Source organism: Quercus robur, chromosome 2, assembly GCF_932294415.1.
Source record: "Quercus robur chromosome 2, dhQueRobu3.1, whole genome shotgun sequence".
Classification (NCBI taxonomy): domain Eukaryota; kingdom Viridiplantae; phylum Streptophyta; class Magnoliopsida; order Fagales; family Fagaceae; genus Quercus; species Quercus robur.
Genome location: NC_065535.1, coordinates 58,111,328 through 58,137,121, shown reverse-complemented (window position 1 = coordinate 58,137,121; position 25,794 = coordinate 58,111,328). Strand labels below are relative to the sequence as shown.

General features: G+C 37.5%; 2 protein-coding genes across 2 annotated transcripts; one reads left to right on the top strand and one right to left on the bottom strand.

Moving 5' to 3' along the window:
* Nucleotides 1–8,502: 8,502 nt before the first annotated feature.
* LOC126701181 (uncharacterized) lies at nucleotides 8,503–10,191 on the top strand. The gene has a single exon (XM_050399303.1). It carries the CDS (start codon nucleotides 8,503–8,505, stop codon nucleotides 10,189–10,191), a length of 1,689 nt encoding a protein of 562 aa, XP_050255260.1.
* Nucleotides 10,192–24,153: 13,962 nt separating this feature from the next.
* Nucleotides 24,154–25,586, bottom strand: LOC126701168 (UDP-glycosyltransferase 79B6-like). The gene has a single exon (XM_050399291.1). The coding sequence runs from the start codon at nucleotides 25,546–25,548 to the stop codon at nucleotides 24,154–24,156; it is 1,395 nt and encodes a 464-aa protein (XP_050255248.1). The 5' UTR covers nucleotides 25,549–25,586.
* Between the last annotated feature and the right edge of the window lie 208 nt (nucleotides 25,587–25,794).

The following is a 25,794-nucleotide window of genomic DNA, read 5'->3' as shown; positions in this document are numbered from 1 at the left end:
TCTCGGATATTCTATATATATCATCATCGAAATGCATAGGTCATTCCTTCATCGGCTAGTCACTAGACCGCCATAAAAGTAGTCATTGTGCAAGGATCCGAAGCCCTTAACTGGGCCTAGGGTTTTTTACCCTATCACGTTTATCTGGCCTGTATTATAGTTTCTTGGGTTAGGTTTAACCTTCTCCTTATTGTTACTTTACAGGCCAAAGTACCTTGTGAACAAACCATCCCCTCACAATATATATAGTTCAATTGAAATTTTATGGTATTTTATAACTAAAAACATCAAGGACTTCAGCGTTCAAATCTCTTATTTCTAATAGACATATTGGAAAAGGCCATGGACATGGAGTGTGATTGCAATGGAAACTTCCATTATCACGTGAGAGTAAAAAAGAGGAAGAACAGGCTGTCCACGGGACGCTAGCTGTTGCCTGTTGGAGAGGATTAGAGGACACTTGAAGGCCAACGGCTGTCCTTTCCCAACATGTCTCTTTACTCAATTTGTTTCCTCAAAGAAACAATATTGTCCCAATGTTTGTCCCTACTTCACCTTTCAATCATACCCTAAACCACTCTTATTCCCCAAGCGTTTTCAATGCGCGTAACTTGCACGAAGCACCCCCAAGTGTCCAAACCTAAAAGTCATATTTATAAATTGATCACTACACTCTACACTACTATTGCATTGGAAAGGAAAAAATATATTATTTGGAAAGTAAACTTGGGAACCATGGGCATCCATTGATTTTGAATTTGGAATAAGGACATGACAAGAAATGAAATAATAAAAGCACTACGCTTCAAATTGAATCTTTTTAAAAAAAAAAATTATAAATGTTTGGTGCTATTGCCATGATTTTAAATGACTACTTATTGACACGCATGAACCCTTTTGTCCAAATTTTATTCCACAACAAAAGCTTTGTTAAGTTGGCATGCATGACATGAGAATGAAAAAGCCACCATTTGAAAGTAGTGTGTTTTATGTGCTTGTTAAAGTTCTCTTGTACAATTCAAAACCGACCATTTAGGAAAGAATGGCTAGTAATTCTATAAAAGGTTGTCTAACATAATTGCTTGCGATTCCAAGAATATATATACATTAGAGTCTTGTATAGCTTAATTATCATCTCTTCATATACGAAGGACTTGATTGAAAATTTAAGAGAGTACAAGATTCGAGAAGCAAATTTAGCAGTATGTTGTAGCTGTCTAAAAAAAAGGAAAAAATAAATAACATTGGGCAGAGGGCTCTCATTCATAGAAGGATGCATATTGTTGCTTTTCTGCAACTTTCAGCTTCAATTATTGGTTTAGTCATTTATGGTTAAGATAGATTTTTTTTTTGTTTTTGTTTTCAGCAATGTTTAATCAAAACAACAGTGGCAGTTTCACTTTCATCTACGTTTTTTGCTACTAGTGGCAAGGATTGCGACAATTAATTAATAGGATAACGGTGGTTGAATTTCCTATAAATATTGGGTATTGCTAACAACAGACATATGTGTATAGTTAAAGAATAACATTTTCTTTTATGCATTTAAAGAAAGGTTATGCTAATGAATGTTCTTAGACCATTTGTTAACAATCCAGTTAAAAAAAGGTTTTTATGAAAAAAGAAAAAAAAAAGTAATTAATATTTTGACAGCTTTTTTCATTTCTCATCAAAATGATGTCAAAATTTTCTTAAAATGGATTGTTAACTAATACCTTAAGGGCATTCGTTAGCATTTCCCTTTAAGGAATAGCAAATACTCTATAAAGTTTTCTTAAGTTTTTTTTTTTTTTTTTTTTGGGTGGGAGATAGAAATCATCTATAAGGTTAAATAAACTTAATATGAATATGAATATTATCTATACTACTATTTGAGGGGTTTCCCTTATTTGAATTCCTCAATTTCGATACTCAAAATACTCTCAAATTTACTAGTTTGTAAAACTTAAATAGTAGGGTTAGACATGTAAAATTACTAATTTAAAATGTCCTAAATTTTAGATAAATTTGAAAAAATATTGCCTACAAAATAGGAACACTCCCGCTAACTCACTTATTCTAACACACGTTTCTAATATTTTATTCCAAAAAAAAAAAAACTAAAAACAAAAACAATCCTCACGTTCAGTAAAAAAAAAAAAAAAAAACTAATGAAATACCCTTAATTTAATAAACTTATCTTTATCTCTAAGTTATAAGAAATGGGTTAAAATCTTAAATTGATAAAAATTAAAAACAAAAAACCTAATGAAAAAAATCCATGTTCTATGAGTTGAGTTGGACGCCTAGGAAATCAACATAAGTGTGGCTCAGAATGAGTTTTTCAAATTGAGAATGGATACAATTATTAGTTTAAAATAGCTTCTGAGCACGCGCTCAAAGGCTCTTCTATTTTTTTGGAAAAAAGTTAATAATTTGCATCCATTATAATTTGAGATTACTACATTTTCTTATCACCAAAATACCTAGGTGTGTGATGAGTGTTATACGTTTGTAGGTAAAACAATTTTTTTCATCACACTCCTAGATATTTTTGTGATTGAAAAATGTAGTAATCCCAAATTATAATTGTGGGGTATGGAAATTTAATATGGTAATCATGCCATGTATCATACCCCAAGGCTGAGGGGGCCAATACAATTCCGAGGAGTCCATACACTCAGATAGTAAGGCCAGAGAGGTGAGCCATGGCCACATCAATGGCACATCGCTAGAGGGGGCCACACTATAGAGGAAGAACTTCAAAGAGGGGATTAGCCCTAACGTGATTAAAGGGATGATAGCTGCCACCACATTTAATGCACCTCACCAAACACCCTGGCCGTATTTATGTGGAAAAGTCCCCTGAACAGTGCTGTCTTGGTTGTCGTAACTCATAGAAGACTTGGGATGACGACTAATGAGACAAGCACTCGAGTAATGGCCTGCATGATCAACAAACAGAGGGCCAAGATCAGCCAAAAGAGGCTATATAATGTGAGAGATCCACTAAAGAAAGGGGGAGTTCATCCGAAAATCTGAAAAATATTGTAATACAAAGAACTGAAATTGTAATCAAGTTTAAGAAGAATATACTCAAGAACTACTCTCCTCGGACTTTACCGAGGAAAGATTTCTTCGCATAAAACCTGTTTTCCTTTGTTTTGTTTCAATCTTAAAATTCATTATGGGTGTTGTCTAGCTTGCCGAAACCTAGTTTTCAGCCCACTCTCTAAAAATTCATTGTGTAGAGCTCTTTGGGCCTGAATCCTTTTACTTTTTGAGCTCATAAACCAAAACCTGCCCTTACAATAATGGATGCAAATTATTAATTTTTTCCAAAAAAATAAAAAAGCCTCTGAGCACGCGCGTGCTTAGAGGCTGATATATATTAAGAGAATTCAAAAAGTTAGTTATTGTCTTTTTTTATTTCAAAAATATCCATAATTTAATTAACTTATCCTTATTCATAAAACATAAAAATGAGTTTAAATCGTAAACTGATAAAAAAAAATACCCATGTTTATAAAACTAAACCATGTTCTATAAAACTTCCCACTACCCCATGTACACAATCAAAACTACGCCCATGTTTCATCAAAAAAAAAAAAAAAAAAACCTACCCCAAGTTCCTATATATATATATATATATATATATATAAACCTACAAAAAAAAAAAAAAAAAGCCTCATTGCACGTGTAAAGCGCGTGTGATAAGGCTAGTCTCTATATATTAAGAGAATTCAGAAAATTAATTATGATTTCAAAAATACCCCTAATCTAATTAGATAATCTTTATTTTTAAAATAAAAATTAGAGTTAAAATTGTAATTCAACAAAATTCAAAAGCAAAAAAAAAAAAAAAAAAAAAAAAAAAACTACCAAAGAAACTTTTTTCCTAAAAATTAGCACACTCTCTATTTAAATATATCTTACGCATGTTTAATACATTTAAAAAAAAAAAAAAAAAAAAAAAAAAAAAACAACAACTAGCAAATACTAAACCTAGTAGTTTACTCCATTTCAAAATTTAAATTTTAGTTTCTTAAAAATCTCTTCCTATGTAACTTTTTTCTAAAAGTACATAAATTCAAATTAAAAAAATTATATTAAACTGAAAATAGAAAAAGAGCTTCATTGCTATGGATGGAAAATATAAACCGACCCACAGGTACCCAATTCGAATCAACCCGCTAAACAATAGGGTCGAGTTTGGGTTTTAAAAAACAAACCCAAAGCAGGTTCAGGTCGGGTTTGGGTTTTATGCATACCCGACCCAAACTTGACTCGTATACATATATATTATTAAAAAAAATTTAAAAAAACCCTAGTATAAATACTCCTCTTTCATTTCAAATTTCATTTTTCTAAACCTAACCCTCAATCCCTCATCTCTCAGCCACCCTTTCTCTCTCTCTCAAGCTCTCACCACCGGCCACCCTCTCTCGGCCTCACTCAAACGCTCTCCTCACGGCCTAATTTAGCCTCACGACCCCACGGCCTCGTTCAACCTCACGCTCCCCTCACAGCCTCATTCAGCCCCACGGCCTCACTTAACCTCGCCGCCCCTTACCTCTCTCACTCTCACTCTCGTTTTCTCTTAGCCGCCCCTCACCTAGTCACCCTTACTCTCATTCACTCACCGACCCACCCTCATCCTCACTCTTATCACGTGGTGGTTGCTGTTTGTCACGGAGGAGCATGAGATTGTTAGATTAAAGCACAAGATTGTTAGATTGGAGAGAGATGTGGTCGTGTTGTTAGATCGGAGCATGGGATTATTAGATTGAAGAGAGATGTGATGATTAGAGGACGGGATTGTGTTTCTGTTTGTGATTTGTGTGTGTGTGTGTGTGTTTTTTTTTATGAGTGAAAATCTGTATTAACAAAGAAGAGCAAAAAAAAAAAGAAGCTAATTTGTGTTTTTGTTTATGTTTGTGTTTGTGATTTGTGTTTCTGTTTCTGTGGTTGTGATTTATGTGATTGTAAAATTGATTTTGTTTTTTTTAAAGATTTGGTCGGATTGGGTCACAGTTTTAGATTAGGCCTAGAAGTGGCTGGATGGGGCTCGTGGGGGCCCAACAAGGCGGGTTAGGGTTAAAAAAAACCCGTTCATTAAACGGGGCGAGTTCGGGTAATGGGGGAGCTAGGGCCTACGGGTCAGGTTCAGGCATCAAAAAACCCGCCCCAAACCCGAGCCGTTGCCATTTCTACTCATTGCACATGCGGAGCGCGTATGATGAGGCTAATATATATTAATACTTTTTAAGATTATATTAAAATGTTATTTAATTAAATATTTAATTAAATTTAATTAATATCATAACCTTTTTGTTAAATGATGTTTTAAAGATCCACATAAATGGCACCTAAGTATTGCTATTATTTTGTGTGGGTAATTGATCATATTTATAACAAGGAGTCATGCAAAAACAATTCAAAGGGTTTTTTTATTATTCATTTATTTAGTTTTTTGTTGAATCTGGCAAGATAATCAACTTGAACCTGAACATTTAGAATAGTAGGTTGGGTCAGGTCAACCCATGGGTCACATGGATTAACTAGTGTTTTTGAAGGGAAAAGTTCTTTTATGCTCAACACTTAGATTCTTTTTTCACAAGATCAAGACTTGAAGGTTTTGATTCAATGGAGTTTCGGAATATGTAAACTTAAGAATTTATATACTATTTAATGTTTAATTTTTAGTTTTTTTTTTTTTTTTTGTTTACTTGTTCTATTATAAATAAATACAAACACAATATTATCACATTTCTTATTGAATTTTATCATATATTTTTTGCATGTGAAAAATAGGAGTCATATACCATGTTGATCCATCCCTCAAAAGAGTGGCAAGGATAATAAAGTTTTATAACTTGATTAAGGAGACTCATTTTTAATTTGAATGGCAAGTCAATAAATATTTTTTTTTTTTTAGAAAGTTTCAACATATGGTGTCTGCTCTTGATGATAGCACTTTATCATCAGACCAAGACACTAATTGGTTTTTGGTGTAGGCAGAGATTGGATCCCAGATTTCTTATTCAACTATTAAAGACTTTATTAGTTGAACTAACTGAAACCCACTAATAAATGATGATTGGAGTAATGTTATTATCGGGCCAAGATGCAAAAAGAACCTTTGGGTTTGGGTTAGTTGCAAAGTAATATTATGTTTCGTCAATTTTGCATTATTGATCACTGAGCTTGGTTTAAGAATTTTCCAAATTGACCCTTCATCATAATTTTTTTAAATGTAACTAAAAGATAATTATCACATGATGTGCATGTGACTACTTTATTAATAAAAATAATTATTTTTAAAATAATACGTGCACAAACATATAGTTATTTTATAATTAACAATAATACAAAACTAGTATTGCATGTGTTTTTGCATTTTGTCCTTATAAAAGATAGTGATAGGAGAAATTATAAGCTACAAATTTTATTACAAATTTTGATAGATATGATAGGATTTTAATCTAATTGTGACATCTACTCTATGATAATTATTTTATCATCAGGTTAAGACACTAATTGATATTTTGTGTAGCTAGATTTTTTATTTGACAACATAAAACTTTACCAATTTTTTACCAAGATATCAATCAGTTTTTGATATAGGTAGAAATTGAATCTCAAATCTCTTATTCAAATATCATGAACTTTACTAAATGAATTAATTTTTTTTGAGTTAATTAGAACTTGTAATATACCAACAATTGCATTACTTTATTAACGTGACACCAACTATACTATACTTATTATTTGCGTAAAATTTTTATAATTTTTAAAGTAAAATTAGAATTTCTAAATTGCTGCAAAAGGAACAATCGACTACCGTAAATAGTAAAAGGAAAAGGCATCTTTTGACACAACGCGACCACGGGCCACGACTATTGTAAATAGTAAAGACATGTTTTTTTGTGTTCTGTTGTAAAGCAGAGCTTATGATTTCAAATCATTACAGCCACGCTCCAATAATTCTAAGCAGGAAAAAATGTCTCAGCTCGAGTACTGTACTTATTGTCACACAACACAACAGTTTCTGCTAAATTAGGTACATAGTTTCTGCTAATTTCTACAAGCAACATCTTTGAAAATATCTAAGACCCCAAATGAAAAGAAAGAGTGGATGTGTACGCATTCAAGGTTTTCTCGTGACAACAACGTAGAATTTTAGACAAAAATGACGTATTTAGAAGATCATGCGATGGGTACTGTTTTTTGTCTGTGTTTTTGTAATATTGTTTGTTAGTAATAGCTCTTATCCTTGCATTATTTATTTTGACAATACATCACACATTAGTGGCAACATTAAATAATTGACGCTCGGGTATGCATTTTAAATGTTATTTTACTTCTTGGCTTAATCATTGATGATAGCTTACTTGCCACTCTCACCTTTCTCACACACTCACTCTGTCACAGTCCAAATATATGACACAAAATAATGGAACATGACGAAAATATGTTAATGGCAAAAGGATGCCCAAGTGAAGTGTATGATAAAAGGCTAGCAATAGTGCAAGACCCTAGCTAGCACACATAGGTTGCATCTCTTTGGCAAGGATAAAGACATCTTTCGTGTTAGTTTCTCTATGGATGAATGAAGTAAAAAATTATGTCCAAAGTTTTCAATAGGTTTATCAAATAGATTTTAGATCTCTTGTAATCTATCAAATCTTGGATTTAAGTCCTCTAATTAGGGATGATAATGAAAGGAGGTGGGATCATACGTATTTTGTTTTGTTTTGTTTTGTTTTTTTTCCCTGTCTGATCTCCTCTTTAGGGCAAAAAATAAATCCTATTGTGATGATGAAGCAAAAATGAAGAAATAACTACCATAAAAGTATTAACTATTAAAAGAAAATGAGAGTTATGAGACTTCTAACTAATATATTCAAGTTAACTTCAAGGAATTTTTACATATAAATCATGTATTTGGGACAAAAGATCTAAACTCTACTTAAGATTAATGATCGGAACCAAAAAAAAAAAAAAATGGAGAGATTATTGAAGTACCCTAATAGTCCAAGCACTTATGTTAAAAAAAATCCTATGATTTTTGTAGGAAAGACCAAAAATATTTCACATTTAAAAAGAGATCTAATTGTACTATATATTTTCAATGCCAGCTTCTACAGCTAAAAAACAAGGCAAATTATTGTAGTGCAGGAAAATTACTGGCCAAAGACTACCGTTCCTATGACTATCAATATACCTAACCTATAGGGTACCCAAGCGAAGACTAATGAGATGAAAGCCTATCATGATAAGATAAATAAAAGTGCAGCATATATACTTTTAAAGTGAGTGACCAACCTAATTCTCATTTATTTAAAATTTAAAACTCTCATTATGCCATTTAAATACTGCTACTTTATCAGTTTATACAACACAATATCTCTGTCTGTCCTCTAAAGCCAAAGCTTTCTCAAACCCAAAAACACTTCCACCACAAGCAAAACACACACATACACATACACACACAATTCAAAGGTTTTAGCTTCTATCACAATGCAAATAAACGCAGACCCACCACCATTTTGGTCACCACCACCAAACACTTCCATGCCTCGCCGTCGCTCATCATCTTCTTCACCACTTCTCTCATCACCACTACTCATCATTCTCTTGCCGATCATTTTTTTAGTTTTCCTTTTCATCACAATCCCACCGTTGCTTTCCTTCACTTTCCATATCCTCAGACCCACTTATAGCGTGAAAAGAAGCTGGGATTCCTTCAATATAGTCCTTGTTGTGATTGCCATTCTCTGTGGAATCTTTGCTAGAAAAAACGACGACGGATCAACCAGTAATGCTTTATTAAACACAGACAAAACAACACACGAAGAAGAACCGACCTCACAACAACAACAACAACAACGGTTTCAATACTCAGAAAGAAAGATCTCTGACTATGATGATCCTGACCCTTCTCGGATTTGGTCACCGGCAACCGGTTTGACACGTTTGAAGAGAAGCAGTAGCTCGTACCCAGATCTGAGGCAGCAAGACTCAACATGGGAAAGGGACGACGCCGATGATCACCCGTTTCGGTTCTTTGATGACTTTGGAATCAACAAGTTTAACTATAACTATAATCATAACCCAGTTAGACGCGGAAGCTTTGGACAAGAACAAGAAGAAGAGGACGTTGAAGTTAAGGAAATCCCAGTTGATACCTTTGAAATTCGTTCTTCTCCGGCACCACCAAAGTCACCGGCGCCACCGCCACCTCCACCACCTCCTCCTCCTCAACCAAAACGTACTTACGAAACGGTGGGTCGTAAAGAGAAAGAAGCCAAACAAAACGACACCCAGTTCAGAGAAGTGAAAGAGGAAGAGAAAAACATACGTCGGACTCCACCACCAGCGCCTCCACCGCCACCATCTCCGGCGGGAGTTCGTTCGGAGGAGCAGAGGTACGTGAAGAGTGGGCGTAAAAAGAGCAATGTGAAGAAGGAAATAAAAATGGTTTTGGCTTCAATATACAAGCAGCGGAAGAGGAATAAGAAGAAAAGAAAGGATCCCTACGACGAGTCGCTTCCGTCTGAAGCTGACCGAGCTTATTCTACAAGGCCACTACCATCGCCGCCGCCGCCACCACCTCCTCCACCACCCTCTGTTTTTCACAGTTTTTTTAAGAAAGGGTTAATCAAAAGCAAGAAAGTTCACTCAGTCTCAGTCTCTGCGCCACCGCCTCCTCCTCCGCCGCCACCACCATCAACTTCAACCTCATCGAGAAAGAAAACTTGGGTTCCACCCAAACTTCACCGGCGGTCAAGCTCGGCCACGATCGGCAAGCCACCATTGCCGACGAGAGTGACCAACTGGGATAAGAGTGAGAGTGTGAATGTGGGTGTGAACAGTGGGGCACAGAGTCCATCGATTCCAATGCCACCGCCTCCGCCGCCGTTCAAGATGCCGGATATGAGGTTTGTAGTGCGTGGGGATTTTGTTAAGATAAGAAGCGCTCACAGCTCTCGATGTGGGTCTCCAGAGTTAGAGGACGTTGATGGTTCATCTTCAGTCAGCGTGATGGACGGTGGAGATGGTGTTGTTGCTGGTGCTGGTGTTGGTGGGTCCGTGTTCTGTCCCAGCCCTGATGTGAACACCAAGGCTGATAGCTTCATAGCTAGGCTCCATGATGGATGGAGGCTTGAGAAGGTGAATTCCTTGAGAGAGAAGCAAAAGATGGGCTAGCAGCGCCATTAAGTGGTTATGGCCTCAGGCCCAAAAGTTTCTCTTTGGGTGGTCATTGAGTCACACACTTACTACACACATAAATATGATACTATCGTTTCTCATTATTAATCATACAGTAAGCATATGGATTGGTACAGTAAAGAATTTGAAGGAATGGGGTTCTGATTGTGTTTTTTGATCACCTTTTGGAACCCCATGGAAGAAGATTGGAGTTTGAACTGCAGTGTTTGATGGCTTTTTATTTTTATTTTTATTTTATTGCGTAAACGGGGTATGTATAGGTTAAGATTATGCAATGTATGGTGTTTATAGGGCTCTAATTGTGGTTTTTTTAGTTACCTATTAGAGCCCTTGAAGAAAAAGAATGTGAGTTTTGTTTTCAGGCCTTCACCTATTTCATGTTATTATAGTGGTAAATCTATGCAGAGCTTTGCTATATTAATGACTTTATGCTTCTGATTGGGTTTAAAGTTTGTCTTGTTTGAGGTTGAGGTGAAGTTGTTGGAAATTCAGTATTTGTAGCGTGTACATAATTGTGCATTCTGAAGTTAAATCCAAGGTTACATAATCACAATGGGTCTTCAATGTTGGAAATTGAATGGGGATTGAATTCTCTATAGAGAAACACAAAATCCATATCTATTCTTGATAGCAATGGGAAACGTGTTTATCTTTACAGGCATCTATGAAGGTATATGCTTACAATGTACAAAAGACTATTAACTTATTGTTCCATTAAATATTCTTCTATTGTCATGGATAAAGCAAAGCCTTGGATTAAAATTTCTAGCATCTGCATAACTTAGAATCATTTTAAGACCATAAATTTTGGTGTGGATTAAGAGGGAAATTGGAAGTAAAAGACAAGACGTTTAGTCCCACTTTGAAGTGTCAGGCTTTTAGCTAAATTAAATGCCTTGTAATATTCTACTCAAAGTGAAGACCGGTAGTTTATAAAACTAATAAAAACAACTCCCAATAATTTTCTCAAAGTGAACGACTTGTAATTTTGTCAAGAGTGAACAACTTGTGGTTTATATTTTTGAAGGAACCTTGTTCTTTTAAAGTTTCGGATTCCTCCATAATGTCTTAATGGTTAGTTCTCGCAGCTCATTGGGGTGGGTAAAAATCTTAGTGGGAGGAACTACACCAAAGATACTGATCGAGTAGTGTTTCTATTTCCTAGTGGAATTATTAAGTTCTTTGAAATCCAATTTGTAAGATTTGAGCAAACTAATTTATAGGATTATGATCAACCTTGGAGCCTGAACAAAGGCACTCTGAAAATTAAATCTAATGATGCAAAGAAAATCAACGAGCCAATCATCCAAATAGCAACATTGGAAGACTTGTAAGAAGGAAACACATTATCAAACGACATTGGTGTAGTGCCGCTCTAAATGTGTGATTTGTTTTTCTCTATGAACATATCTCTTTTTATTTTTCCTTTTTTTAAATTTATATATATATATATATATATATATATAATTATGGTGGTATTTATAGATTTTTCTTTGCCGAGGTTGGCGACTAATTCCCCATGAAGTGGGGAACTCAAACAATACCTCATTGCCGTTAGGTCAGCTAAGAGAACAAATTTTCAAGGTGCTTGCCCTAATGATGTATAGTGGGGGTACTTTGTCATTTTACATTTAATGCAAAGGGAGTTGTCGTTGGTATGAACATTTGAATAATTAATGTTGATTTGTTGGATAAAGAGACTTTTTGCTAACACTTATTTCAAATTCTAAAGGAGTTTGATTATTAAGCTAAGGGGATTCCTCGATTTGTATGTTGGGATGATCCCCTTAAGGCTCGAATTGAATTACTTTCATTTGAGCGTCCTTGTTGAGATGTGATCGGTATGTCTTCTAGGTTGATCATTTGAGATAAGATAGATCTTGGAAGTTGGAACATAAACATGGTTTCAATTCAAGCACCTTTTGGGTCGGGTACTAACCAAAGGATTTTTTTGGGCCCATTGGGCTTAGGCTCTATAAGAGTCCTTTTGAGTCCGTACTGGCCTATCCCCATTAGGAAATTCTTACCTAGTCCCAGACTACAAGGTCACCAAGCTGTGCCTTGTAGTCCCAACCAATAAGAACAAAACAGGTTAGATAAAATTGTTGACATCATTTAAATGTTCTAGCTCAGAAACAATCAGCCTCAACATTAGATCTCTCGTTAAAGTTGGTTTTTTTTTTAAAAAAAAACATTAGCCAACTATTTCCCAATTGGGAGCTGGGATTTAGGACAAAGAGAAGCTTTTAGGGTTCTTTAACTCTTGTGGACAAAAAAGGCAAAGGGTCCTTAGTGTTGAAAAAATCAAGTGCTACTCACAGTGTGACAAAAAAATAAATGCTACTATCTGTGAGTAATTCTTAGTGATTTATCAAGTAAAAAGCTCTAGTGTAAAAAGACAAAATCTTGTTCACATAAGCACGAAAGAAACCAATTTTCAACATAATAGAGGTATAATTTATTTTGTCTCATTGTACTTTGTTTCACTTTTTGAAAGAATATATTATGATTTGTTGTGATATGTTTGCTCCCAAATAAAATACATAAAAATGTAATGAGGTATGAATTTAATGCCTTTTCTTTTGGTGAAAAATTTAATGCTTTGTTGTGATATGTTTGCTCCCAAATAAAATATATAAAAATGTATTGAGGTTGTGATATGTTTGCTCCCAAATAAAATATGTGTTGTGATACATGTTGCTGTTGTTGTTTATTTATTTATTTTTATGGTTATTATGACATTTAATCATTTTGTAACAAATATACAATTACTCTGCTCATAGAGTAACTATGACCATATATACTAAATTTATGTACAATCTCTCTCTCTCTCTCTCTCTCTCTCTCTCTCTCTCTCTCTCTATATATATATATATATATATATAATATGGTAGGAATAAATAATATTTTCATCTTTTTAATGGTAACTGTAAGGACACGATTCGTAACGAACCGTAACAGTGTTGGGTTCGCACGTAAAAAGGCCCAAACAATATCATTTGTAGAGCGTGGGTTTGAAAGGCTAGGCCTCAGTCACCAGACGGTGGGTTTCTCGTGGTGTTTATACATGATCAAGTCGTTTTCACCTTAGGAGTCTTTCTCTTGGAGGCGGGCTGGGAGGCTCTGGTTTTTGGCCCTTTTTCCCAACCTCTCTTTTGGTGCACTAACCTTTACATTATATAGTCCTTCTTGGTCGATCTTAGCCCTCCACTTGTTGGTCTGGTAGGTGCTTACTTCTGTACCCATCTCATCAGCTGTCCCCTCTTACTTTCTATTAGTTGTGATGATCGAAATTACACCGCCCAAGCGTCTTTTCTCATTAACATGATCAGGACGCTGGCGGGTGCATTTAATGCGGAGGGGACGTATTTTCCTTGAACCAACTTTGCACTGTACCTCCACGTGGGCCCTATTCCACTCACATCCCCTTCAGGGGCTATTTGGGGATAGCCTTCATTGAGACGTTGCTCTCCCCATTGAAGTCCTGGAGTGCCGAGGATAAGGTTGTCCTCTGCTGTTCCCCTTGACACCTCGGCCGTTGATCATTCGTCCTCGGCACAAGACCTCCTCGGCACGGGCCTTGAGCCTGGATAGAGCGTGGGTCAGATCGTAAGCTCCCCGGCCCCACAATAGCCCCTCAAAATCCTGCTATCCGACTCCTCGGATGGATAGGAGGGTTTTGATGACATCAGATATCTGCCAATATTTGTCAATTCTTGTCGCCTATCGGTTCCCGAGACTTTTCATCTGCCCGAGACATGTTCCTAGAGCCCTTGGAAGGCGAAACGTGGCCTTATTAAATACGGGCAGCTTTGTGTTTCTCACGTTCTACGGCTTGATGAAGATTGAACGGTGGCGATCCCTTGGTCTTTATGGGCGGGAAAATGTGTGCAGTTACCCTAGAAAGTATAAAAGATTTTTTGGAATGGATCTGTCTCTTCAGTTTTGCACTTAAGAGTTCTAGCACGTATATTCTGGGTTCATCTGAACTTTCGCCCAAACTCAAGTCTATCTCTAGCACAAAAAGCCTGTCCGAAGCGTCTTTCCTCTTTTATGTAAGTTCTCTCCCTTCATTAACTCGTGCTTTTTCTTTTTTGGGTTTATTTTTCTTTGGTTCCCTTTCTTTTCCCGTCGTGGGTTGGGTTTGTTTAGTAAATCATAGAGATGGCTAAATTGAGACTAAGGAAGTTAGTCGATACTAAAGAGGCGATGAATAAATTCATCGTCGATTACAAGATTCCTCCCAACGTAAGTCTGAGGCATTGTAAGATGGGGGAGTGGCACTTTAAGAGGGAAACGGGCGCGGTAATAATTCCCATCCTTGCCTTTGTAGAGGGGGGTATGAGAATCCCTATGGGGCCGGTAACGAGGGGTTACCTCAGGCACTTCCGATTAGCCCCTACCCAGTGCACCAGCAACGTGTTTAGGATCCTAGGTTGCGTGGATGCTTTAAACGAAAAGATGGGGCTAAGACTGACCCACCATGACGTGAATTGGTGCTATAATCTGCAAAATTTGAAAGGGAAATCCTACTACATGAAGACGAGAGACGAGAGGGTTCGACTAATCCAGTACCTCCTTGATTCCAACAAGGGATTAAATAAGGATTTCCTCATCGTCTCTGGTGAATGGCACGATGGCGATCCGTGCCCCATAGTAGAAGGAGAACCAGGTGGGGTACTGGGAACGGAAGGGCGATGACCCTTTACATCATTCTAATCTGATGTTGTTCGTTAACTAACCATGCGTACGTGTTTTTCTTTTTGTAGATCCACACGCTTATCAACGACATTTTCACTTAGTCAACAGGGCGGACTTGGAGACTGTTCTACAAGCGGCAGTTTTCGTAAATGACGGAGATGGTCAAGTCCGAGCTGCTCACAAAATACTAGGGTACCCTCCTGTTCAGAAGTCATTTGCGGACGCAAGGCACGTGATCAGTGCTAGCCGTCCTTGGCTTCCAAAAATTACCGTGGTCGAGACAGGATTTTCAATCTCCCAGGAACCATCTATTCCTGAGAACATCCCATCGGTGGGCCCCTCCTCATCTCATCAAATAGCAGAGGACGAAGGCGAGCTAGACCAGCCCGAGGCAGGTTTTGGGGTATTTGACCTAGCCAACCCATCCGAGGATCCTTCTGGTGATATAGGTGACCCAACCTTGTCCGAGGCGAAATTGTCATCAGTAGGCACCTCTTCTCAAGCCGAGATGGGACTCAAGAGAAAACCCCCGACCCCCGTACTCGAACTCCTCGAGGGTCAACCTGGGAAGGATACGCAGGGAACGCCACAACCCAATGCTCCTTCCCCACCACCTCAGCCCTAGATTGTCTAGCCTAGGTCATCTTCCACCAAGTCACAACCACAATCCCCCCGCCCCAAACTTCCTGCTTCCTCCCAACCAGCTCTGCCTCCTCGGCCGGAAGGCACTGATTCAAAGAGAAAGAGGAGCCCCAAGGGCAAGGAAACCATGGACGGGGGAAAATCCCAACCTTCGAAGGAGAAGGAGAAGGCTCCACACACAAAACAACTGAAGATTGGGCACCAAAGCAAGGGTAAAGAGACTGAAGTCCAATCCTCTCAAGGCAAGGGGAAGGGGATTAAGGCCCAGTCCTCGCCGAGCGCCAGGCTTCCTGCCCCAATGCTTCACGGGGGTCCACTGCTGGAAACAGCATCCATAAGGGACCCTGGAGATGGCGAGGGTGGCTACGTAGCAGGCGCACTAGGGAGAACCATGCTACTTCCCACTGACATGGATGGACTGAGGAAAATGAGGATGCAAGAGGTCTTCCTCAGTACTAAGAGGTACTTGGGCATGGTAAGGTTTCTTGAAACTTAAAACTTTATTAACTCTCGCCCCTGGTTTGTCATTAACTATGCATTTATCTCCCTTGCCAGGCTCTCCAGGCCACCTATAGGATGGAGGAAGAGGTAAATAATAAGAGTAAGGCGGCCGAGAATGAACGCACCAAGCGCTTAACGGCCGCGAAGACTCTCCAAGCTTCTGAGGATGACCTAACCAAGGCCAGGGCTGACCTAACAGTCGTTATTCGTGAAAGGGATAGCCCCTCGGCGTGTTTAGCTAGCGCCCAAAAATAGGCCGAGGACCAAACAAAACGTCTATTAGAAACCGATGATCAGTTGCAAATAGCTAAAGAGCAGATCAATGATTTAAGTAAAAAACTGGCCGCAGCAAAGCATGACAAAGGTGTGGCGGAGTATGCCCGTGACGAAGCCGTAAGGGCCAAGCGGGAGGCCGAGTTCGCCAGAAATGAGGCTGAGGTTGCCAAGGAAACGGCCGAGGATGATGGTTATAATGCGGGAGTAGCTGAAACCCAAGCCATCCTTAAAGCCCAGATTCCTGGGGTATGCAGGCTTTATTGCTCCCAGGTTTGGGAAGAGGCATTGAAGCGAGTTGGGGTGAATGCTTCATCCGACTTGTGGAAAGCGGAGAACATATTCTACCCTACAGCCATCCGTGAGGCCACCTCCTCCAGCTCCGTGGCTATGAGCGACCAACCCGAGGAAGGGGTCACCCAGTCGGAAAACTTATAGGTCGGCGGCTCTCCTGGCAAGGCGCTCAAAGAGGGAGAACCTCAGGATGTGACAGAAATATCTCAGCATACGGATCTTGAGGAGCCCAAAGAGGTTACTGAGCCCGTGGTTAGCACTCAGATGCCTAATGCTGAGGAGCGAGCCATACTTGCCCAGCCCCCACAGGCAATTCCCCTTGCTGCGGTCCCCAAGAGTACCGATACTGACCCTGTTCAGCCTTCCCCAGAAGGGGCTATCCTCCAGGGCGTCGAAGCTGATCCCGTTCCGCCTTCCCAGGACATGGCCGACGCAAAACTAAAAAAGTAGAAACCCTGGCTAGGCTTTGTATTTGTTTTTAGTTTAACGATTAACTTGTTTCTTTTCATTTTGAAAACTTTGTAATCTGTTAGTAGTTTGAACCTATCGAACATGTATATATGAAATCCTTTTCTTCCCTTTTCCTTCTGGTTACTTGTTAATTGCCCTCGTCAATACTTACTATTGTTTATGAATTTTGAACTAATTTATCCTAACACGTATGAATAGTTGTGCATGCGATACATTTAACATCATGTTTCATAACCTTAGCTTACCTGCACTTGCAGAGCCTTGAACTCATTTCTAACCCTCATTCAACGAGGATATAGGCGTCATTCTAGAGGTCACGTGTAGTTACTAAGTCTTGTTTAGTACCCGGGCTTCTTTAAAGTAGTTGGTTTCCCCATAAGTTTAAGTCCGAGGACCATGCAATACCTTGGTTCTGTCCAAAACTTGATTTTGATAAGTAGTTGGTTTCCCCATAGGTTTGAGTCCGAGGACCATACAATACCTTGGTTCTGTCCAAAACTTGATTTTGATATTAATAAGTAGTTGGTTTCCCCATAGGTTTGAGTCCGAGGACCATGCAATACCTTGGTTCTGTCCAAAACTTGGTTTTGATAAGTAGTTGGTTTCCCCATAGGTTTGAGTCCGAGGACCATGCAATACCTTGGTTCTGTCCAAAACTTGATTTTGATAAGTAGTTGGTTTCCCCATAGGTTTAAGTCCGAGGACCATGCAATACCTTGATTCTGTCCAAAACTTGATTTTGATAAATAGTTGGTTTCCCCATAGGTTTGAGTCCGAGGACCATGCAATACCTTGGTTTTGTCCAAAACTTGATTCTGATATTAATAAGTAGTTGGTTTCCCCATAGGTTTGAGTCCGAGGACCATGCAATACCTTGGTTCTGTCCAAAACTTGATTCTAATATTAATAAGTAGTTGGTTTCCCCATAGGTTTGAGTCCGAGGACCACGCAATACCTTGATTCTTTCCAAAACTTGATTTTGATAAGTAGTTGGTTTCCCCATAGGTTTGAGTCCGAGGACCACGCAATACCTTGGTTCTGTCCAAAACTTGATTTTGATAAGTAGTTGGTTTCCCCATAGGTTTGAGTCCGAGGACCACACAATACCTTGATTCTGTCCAAAACTTGATTTTGATAAGTAGTTGGTTTCCCCATAGGTTTGAGTCCGAGGACCACGCAATACCTTGGTTCTGTCCAAAACTTGATTTTGATAAGTAGTTGGTTTCCCCATAGGTTTGAGTCCGAGGACCACGCAATACCTTAGTTCTGTCCAAAACTTGATTTTGATAAGTAGTTGGTTTCCCCATAGGTTTGAGTCCGAGGACCACGCAATACCTTAGTTCTGTCCAAAACTTGATTTTGATAAGTAGTTGGTTTCCCCATAGGTTTGAGTCCGAGGACCATGCAATACCTTGGTTCTGTCCAAAACTTGATTTTGATAAGTAGTTGGTTTCCCCATAGGTTTGAGTCCGATGACCACACAATACCTTGGTTCTATCCAAAACTTGATTTTGATAAGTAGTTGGTTTCCCCATAGGTTTGAGTCCGAGGACCATGCAATACCTTGGTTCTGTCCAAAACTTGATTTTGATAAGTAGTTGGTTTCCCCATAGGTTTGAGTCCGAGAACCATGCAATACCTTGGTTCTATCCAAAACTTGATTTTGATATTAATAAGTAGTTGGTTTCCCCATAGGTTTGAGTCCGAAAACCATGCAATACCTTGGTTCTGTCCAAAACTTGATTTTGATAAGTATTTGGGGAAATTAATCTCTCGGCTATGGCATGATACCTTGGTTTTGGGGGAATTAGTTCCTCGGCCAAGCCCCTAGAAACATCTATGTGGCTGACGCTTCAAAGCGTAGCCCCTAGCAAAGAAACATAGCCCCTAGTGGAACTTTATGCTAGAATACTACAATCGATTATTGAAAATGAGAAAGGGACTCTCTCGACATACCGCCCGTGCCAACACACAAGCCTTTCCCACAGACGGCGCCAATTGTAAGGACACGATTCGTAACGAACCGTAACAGTGCTGGGTTCGCACGTAAAAAGGCCCAAACAATATCATTTGTAGAGCGTGAGTTTGAAAGGCTAGGCCTCAGTCACCAGACGGTGGGTTTCTCGTGGTGTTCATACATGATTAAGTCGTTTTCGCCTTAGAAGTCTTTCTCCTGGAGGCGGGCTGGGAGGCTCTGGTTTTTGGCCCTTTTTCTCAGCCTCTCTTTTGGTGCACTAACCTTTACATTATATAGTCCTTCTTGGTCGATCTTAGCCCTCCACTTGTTGGTCTGGCAGGTGCTTACTTCTGTACCCATCCCATCAGCTGTCCCCTCTTACTTTCTGTTAGTTGCGATGATCGAAGTTACACCGCCCAAGCGTCTTTTCTCATTAACATGATCAGGACGCTGGCGGGTGCATTTAATGCGGAGGGGACGTATTTTCCATGAACCAACTTTGCACTGTACCTCCACGTGGGCCCCATTCCACTCACATCCCCTTCAGGGGGCTATTTGGGGATAGCCTTCATCGAGATGTTACTCTCCCCATTGAAGTCCTGGAGTGCTAAGGATAAGGTCATCCTCTGCTGTTCCCCTTGACACCTCGGCCGTTGATCATTCGTCCTCGACACACGACCTCCTCGGCACGGGCCTTGAGCCTGGATAGAGCGTGGGTTGGATCGTAAGCTCCCCGGCCCCATAGTAACTATGTCTAATTTATAATTCTATTTGTGCTTAGATATGTGGGGAAGCTTTGTTATAAAGCATACCACAGGCCTTTAAGAACACGTCAAAATTGCACACATAATATAATTATTGTATTGTAAATTTCTTAATACTTTATTTCTAACATTTATATTGTCCATAAAATTATTGTAGTTATTTGCAATTCCAGTGATACTGAAAGAATTTAAGAGGATTGTTTGTTTGTTGAATGACTAGAAAATAGTGATGACAATTTGTTGGATAAGGTTGCATATAATGCAGATGAAGCGTACAATATATACAACAATTATGCATTATGGACATGTTTTAGTATACGGAAAGGAAAACCTAGATATTTTAATGGGACAAAGAACATAAGGCAACATGAATTTCTATGTTTTAAGAAGGGTTTCAAAATGAAGATCCTTGTGAAGAGAAAAATTGGAAGAAACTAGAGGTCAGAACTTGCTATAAAGCATTTATTCGTTCCACAGTTGAAAATGATGTATTGAAGGTTACTGCATTTTGGGTGTGTTTGGATACCGCTTATTTTGCTGAAAACTGAAAATAATAAAAAAATAATTTCTGGTTACTGTTCACACTCACAAAACACTGTTCATTTGCCTTAATGCACTGTTCATGTCCCATGAACAGTGCAAGAGGCGCTAGTCAAAAAAAAAAAAAAAAAAAAAAACGCAGACGTGAAACGCCAATCCAAATACTACCTTAATCTAGAACATAATTATAAACTTGCATTACTATCAAAGAGACATTTGCTAAGATCTAGTCGTCGTATTTCAAAACCTAAGGTAGGTTTAATTGATTTCATGGTGAATGTTGGTATAAGTACAAAGAATACTTATTTGTATTTAATAGAAGAAGTTGGAGGGAGTGAGGATGTGAGTTTTACTAAAAAAGATGATTATAATCATAAAAAAAAAAAAAATCATGTGAACACAAAAAAGATGTCAACGATAAGTGCTAGAGATACTCAAAACCTATTGAATTATTTTAAGAAAAGGCTGATAGAAGATCCCATGGTTTTTTACACAGTTCAAGTAGATCAAGAAAATCACATAATAATAATTTTTTTTTTTTTTTTTGGAGAAATGGGAGATCAAGGGTTGATTATGATTGTGTTGGAGATATTGTGGTATTTGACATTACTTACCACACCAATAGATATAATTTGATTTGTGCTCTATTTGTAGGTGTTAATCACAATTAGTAGAATGTGATATTTGGATGTGCATTCCTTTTGAATGAAACCACTGCTTCTTTCAAATGGTTGTTCAAGTCATATTTAAACTCAATGGGAAATCGATCTTTAATAACAAATTTTACTGACCAAGATCAAGTCATGTCAAATGCTATTAAGGAAGTGCTTTTGAACACACATCATCAACTATGTTTGTGGCATATTCAAAAAAATGCACCTTCTTGCTTTGGAGAGTTAAATGCTAATTCAAAGTTTCAGTCCTTGTGGAACAACTGCCAAAAATATTGTGATTTAGAATTGGAATTTCAAAACACATGGGATAAAATGATGTAGAAGTTTAATCTTGAAGATCATCACTGGGTTAATATGATGTACAAAATTTGACATAAATGGAGCACTGCATTCACTTCGGATAGCTTCACGTACAACTGAATTTAAAGCTTCCTTGATAAGTGAAAGCACAAACCAAGTTTTGACTAATATAGCAAATAAAACAATAAGCCGGCACAAACTTTGTAATTAAATACAAAAGTGTGTTGGAAGGTATGCATTCTTCAGAGTTTAATGAATATTTTCAATGTAAGCAAGGTGTCACACAAAGAGCAGTTAAGAAGAGTGGTATTTTGGGTCATGCAGCTCAAGTTTACACATGTAAGATATTCTTATTATTTGAAAATGAATACCTTAATAGTCTTGCAATAGAGTGGAAGCATGTTGATTGCCAAGATACAATTGATGTCTTTGACGTGAAAGAAGAAGATAGTGAAAGAGTACGCATTGTCCATTTTGATCATTTCAATAGCAACATTTCTTGTTCTTGGAAGAAATTTGAGTCATTGGGAATTCTTTGTTGTCATGCATTGCGGGTCTTTAATTAAAAAATTTTGACTAAAATTCCAAGCCAATACATTTTGAAATGTTGGACAAAGGAGGCTAAGAAAGGGATAATGGCTTATGAACAAGACCATCATTTAAGTGGCAACGCTAAAGAGGCAGAGATAGTATGGCGTAATAGAATGTTACGTATAGCTAATACAATCATATTCAAAAGTTAAGGGGATGATAGTCTTAAAAGCATTTTTTAAAAGATACTATTGGGACTTGATGAAAAAATTGAAAGAGTGTCATCAAAGTTAAAGTTGGGTTCAAATGCAAATTTGGAAGAAAATGAAGTTGTAGAGTATAATACAACTGATGAAATGCTTGGCTTATCAAATCACATGCCAATGTTAAATCCCCCATGTGTAAGATCAAAAGGTTTACGAAACAATAGACTTAAAGACCACTTTGAAAAGTGCAAGACAAAATCATCCAAGGATAAATCATCTTCATATAAGAATTTCATTCTTTTTTTTTTTTACTAAATATATGCCATATTTTTATTTTTAATAAACCTTTTTATTTACAATTATTATTATGTTTTTTTTTTTTTCTAATGTTAGATTTTATAGGAAAAGCAAAACAAAAAAGTGACTAAGAAAAATTCAAATGTGTCATTCAGTGGCTCATACAATCTGGCAATATACCAACCACCAAATCCCTACTCTCATTTAGGATTTACAAATGATAATGCATATGGTCAATCTTACATGTCATGGACAAATCATTCTCAGGTATTAAGCATCCTTTGATTTACAAAATTAGAATATTTATAATGTATAATCATAATTTTGGTCATTGACATAATATCTAAATATGAGTTTTGTCTCTATATAGGACATGGGCTGTGTAAACGTTCCATTTACAAATATGTTGCAAGGTACCTATGTTATAACGTAACTTAGTCACACAATTGGTTATTTATTTGAAATGAAAATATCTATAATTTATGTATTAATATGTGTACAAAGCTTTGTTTTGAAATAATGTTTTCTTATATTTTGATCTCTATAGAATCCATAGATTTATATTCCCTCACAAATAAACTCATTGATGTATAGTTTTGAGCAATTAGGATATATTTGGTAACTGTTTTTTTTCCTTTATTTTATGTTTCCAAAAATAATTTTCAATTTTTAAGACTAAAAAACTTGTTTGGCAACTCAAAATGGATAGAAAACAAAAAACGTTCTCAAAACTCAATTTGTGAAGGAAACTGAAAACGTGCAAAATGCTGTTTTCAATTTCTAATTTTCAAAAGTCAATGAAAACATACATTTAATTTAATAAATTTGTTTTATTTAATAAGTTAGCATTAGAGTTCAAATCCTAGTAGCAACATATTTTAGTATTTTCTATTTTTTTCTTCAAAAAACTATCTTTTTAATTTCAACTAACCAAACATGTTTTTTATTTCAAAAATACAAGAAATTTCTTTATATTCCCAAAACAAGTTTTTGAAAATAGAAAACAAAAACTGTTACTAAACATAACCTTAGAGTCCACACCTATGCAAGAGGTAAATTTGGAAATTCTTGTAGTGTGTTTGGATTATCAATATAATCACTTATTTCTTGTTCCTAAGGATGACTTACTTTGTACAATGGGGGTTTTTTTTTATTTTTTTTTTTATTTTTTTTTTTTATACAAAAGATGGTCAATGATGTTGAACAGTAAGGTTGGGGAAATTCAAAGTGAACAACTTGTGGTTTATATTTTTGAAGGAACTTTGTTCTTTTAAGGTTTTAGATTCCTCCCTAATGTCTTAATGGTTAGTTCTTGCAGCTCATTGGGGTGGGTAAAAATCTTGGTGGGAGGAACCACACCAAAGATATCAATCAAGTAGTGTTCCTACTTCCTAATGGGATTATTAAGTTCTCTGAAGTCCAAGAGAGAAATATTAGAATTAAATAATATGCATAAAACTCAAGTGGTCATCCATACTATTACTCGGATGATATATTTGTCAGGATTTATTTATTTATTTAACTCAATTCATTAATCAAAGACATCTACAACCTCTAGAGGTAAAGCACGAAAAAGAACAAAGTCCACAAGCTAATTTGTTCCGATCCTAGCGAAAGCATCATCACACTTAATGGCTTCCTCAAAGCAATGGACAATCATGGGGAGGGAAGAGACAGACTGTAGCTAAGGGTCAAAATCTACTAAATTTATGACCCTATGAAAGTGAACAGTTATTCAACAACAACAAAGATCCTTAACATTTTAGTACACGAACCAAACTCTTGAATTATGCTTTTTTATTTACTAGTACAAGATCTTGCAAGTTTTGGACAAATTTATCCATATAACCACTCATGAAGTCTGGGCTAGCTAATATCTCTTTCCATTTTGCATGGTTCTTCTTCACCATAATACCCACCTCATTATCTTTATCCATCACAGACTTGATCGCCTTGCTTAAGCTCTTTCTTGAAAACCACCCACATTCTTCCCTCTCCACCTCCACAGCAACCTTCATCTCTTCAACAAGTAACCTAGTATTCAATATTTGGTCACCAAGATGTGGCACAAGCACTATTTGACAGTTACTCATCAAAGACTCCCACATTGATCCAAACCCACAATGGCTCACAAAGCACCCAACTGATGGGTGACTCAGTATCAATGGTTGTTCCACCCAACCCCCAAAAACTCTTCCTCTCTCTTTAACCCTTTCCTTGAACCCATTTGGCAATGCCTCCTCAACTGTTGCACATTCCATTGGCGGTTTCAGGGCTATTAGAAATGGCAACCCTATTAACTCAAACCCTAATAGTAGTTCTTGAAATTGCTTCTTTTCAAGGATGATTTGAGACCCAAATGCACAAAACACCATTGACCCAGGCTCAAACCCATCCAACCAAGTAGCCCACATGCCTTTCGAAGGACTCTTAGAGGGCTCTGGTAACACTGGTCCTGTTAACAACACAGACTTTCCGAATTGATTCCCCACATAGTCACACAATTGGCCTTCCATTTCTTGGCATGTTCTAATAGATATCACATCACTTTCTTTCATGGCGGTTGTGACACGATCGTAAAATGTTATCCCATCTCCAAAGGGTAGAGAAATGAATGATAAAGAATCAACTTCATGGCTGCGAAGGACTATGGTCGATGAAGGGTAGCCTACTGGTAGTTGCTGTAATTCCTCCTTTGTAATGGCTCTATCCTTGGGAACATTACGTGTCGGAACCATAGCAATTGCAAGCGATGCAGCAGAAACAACATTGTAGCAAATTGATTTGATTCCAAGCTGTTTGGTGATTTCTGGTATCCAATGTGCATTGTCATAGAATACCATATCTGGAGTTTTAGCTCGGAAAATATTTTCAACTTGTTCACGTGTGCGATCCATGGCAATGGCAAGCAAATGGACCAAAGATATCGATATGTCTGAGGCGGTCTCTGCACCAAGTGGGAGGCCATCAACGTGAGGGATTGTGAGGGGATGAAAGGTGATGAAATTTGGATGAAGATTTAAATGTTGTAGCTGAATTTGAGCTTTTTTGGGCAGTATGAAAGTGATTTTGTGGCCTCTCTTAGCAATCTCATTAGAGAGATGGAGAAAGGGGGTCATATGGCCAGTTGCAAACCATGGGAACATGGCTATGTGAAGCTCTGAGCTCTTGCATTCAGCCATTTTTATAATCAAGGGAAAAAGGGTAAGGAAGAACTAGTAGTGGCTATCCTATCTAGAACAAATGTTGTATAAGATTCTAAACACAACTTGTAGCAAATATTGAATACAATTCTTTAAATAAAATAATTGATAGAGAATTAGCAAAGAGACCCATTTTTTAGGCCAAAATTGAGGCGTTGACCATGAACGTTGCCTTGTTCAACGTGATATTGAGTTTGTTGCACTAATTATGCCTTGAATGGTATA

What these genes read in the sequence shown, in the direction of transcription:
- LOC126701181 (XM_050399303.1), top strand. Translation starts at nt 8,503, where the DNA reads ATGCAAATAAACGCAGACCCACCACCATTTTGGTCACCACCACCAAAC.
- LOC126701168 (XM_050399291.1), bottom strand. Translation starts at nt 25,548, where the DNA reads ATGGCTGAATGCAAGAGCTCAGAGCTTCACATAGCCATGTTCCCATGG.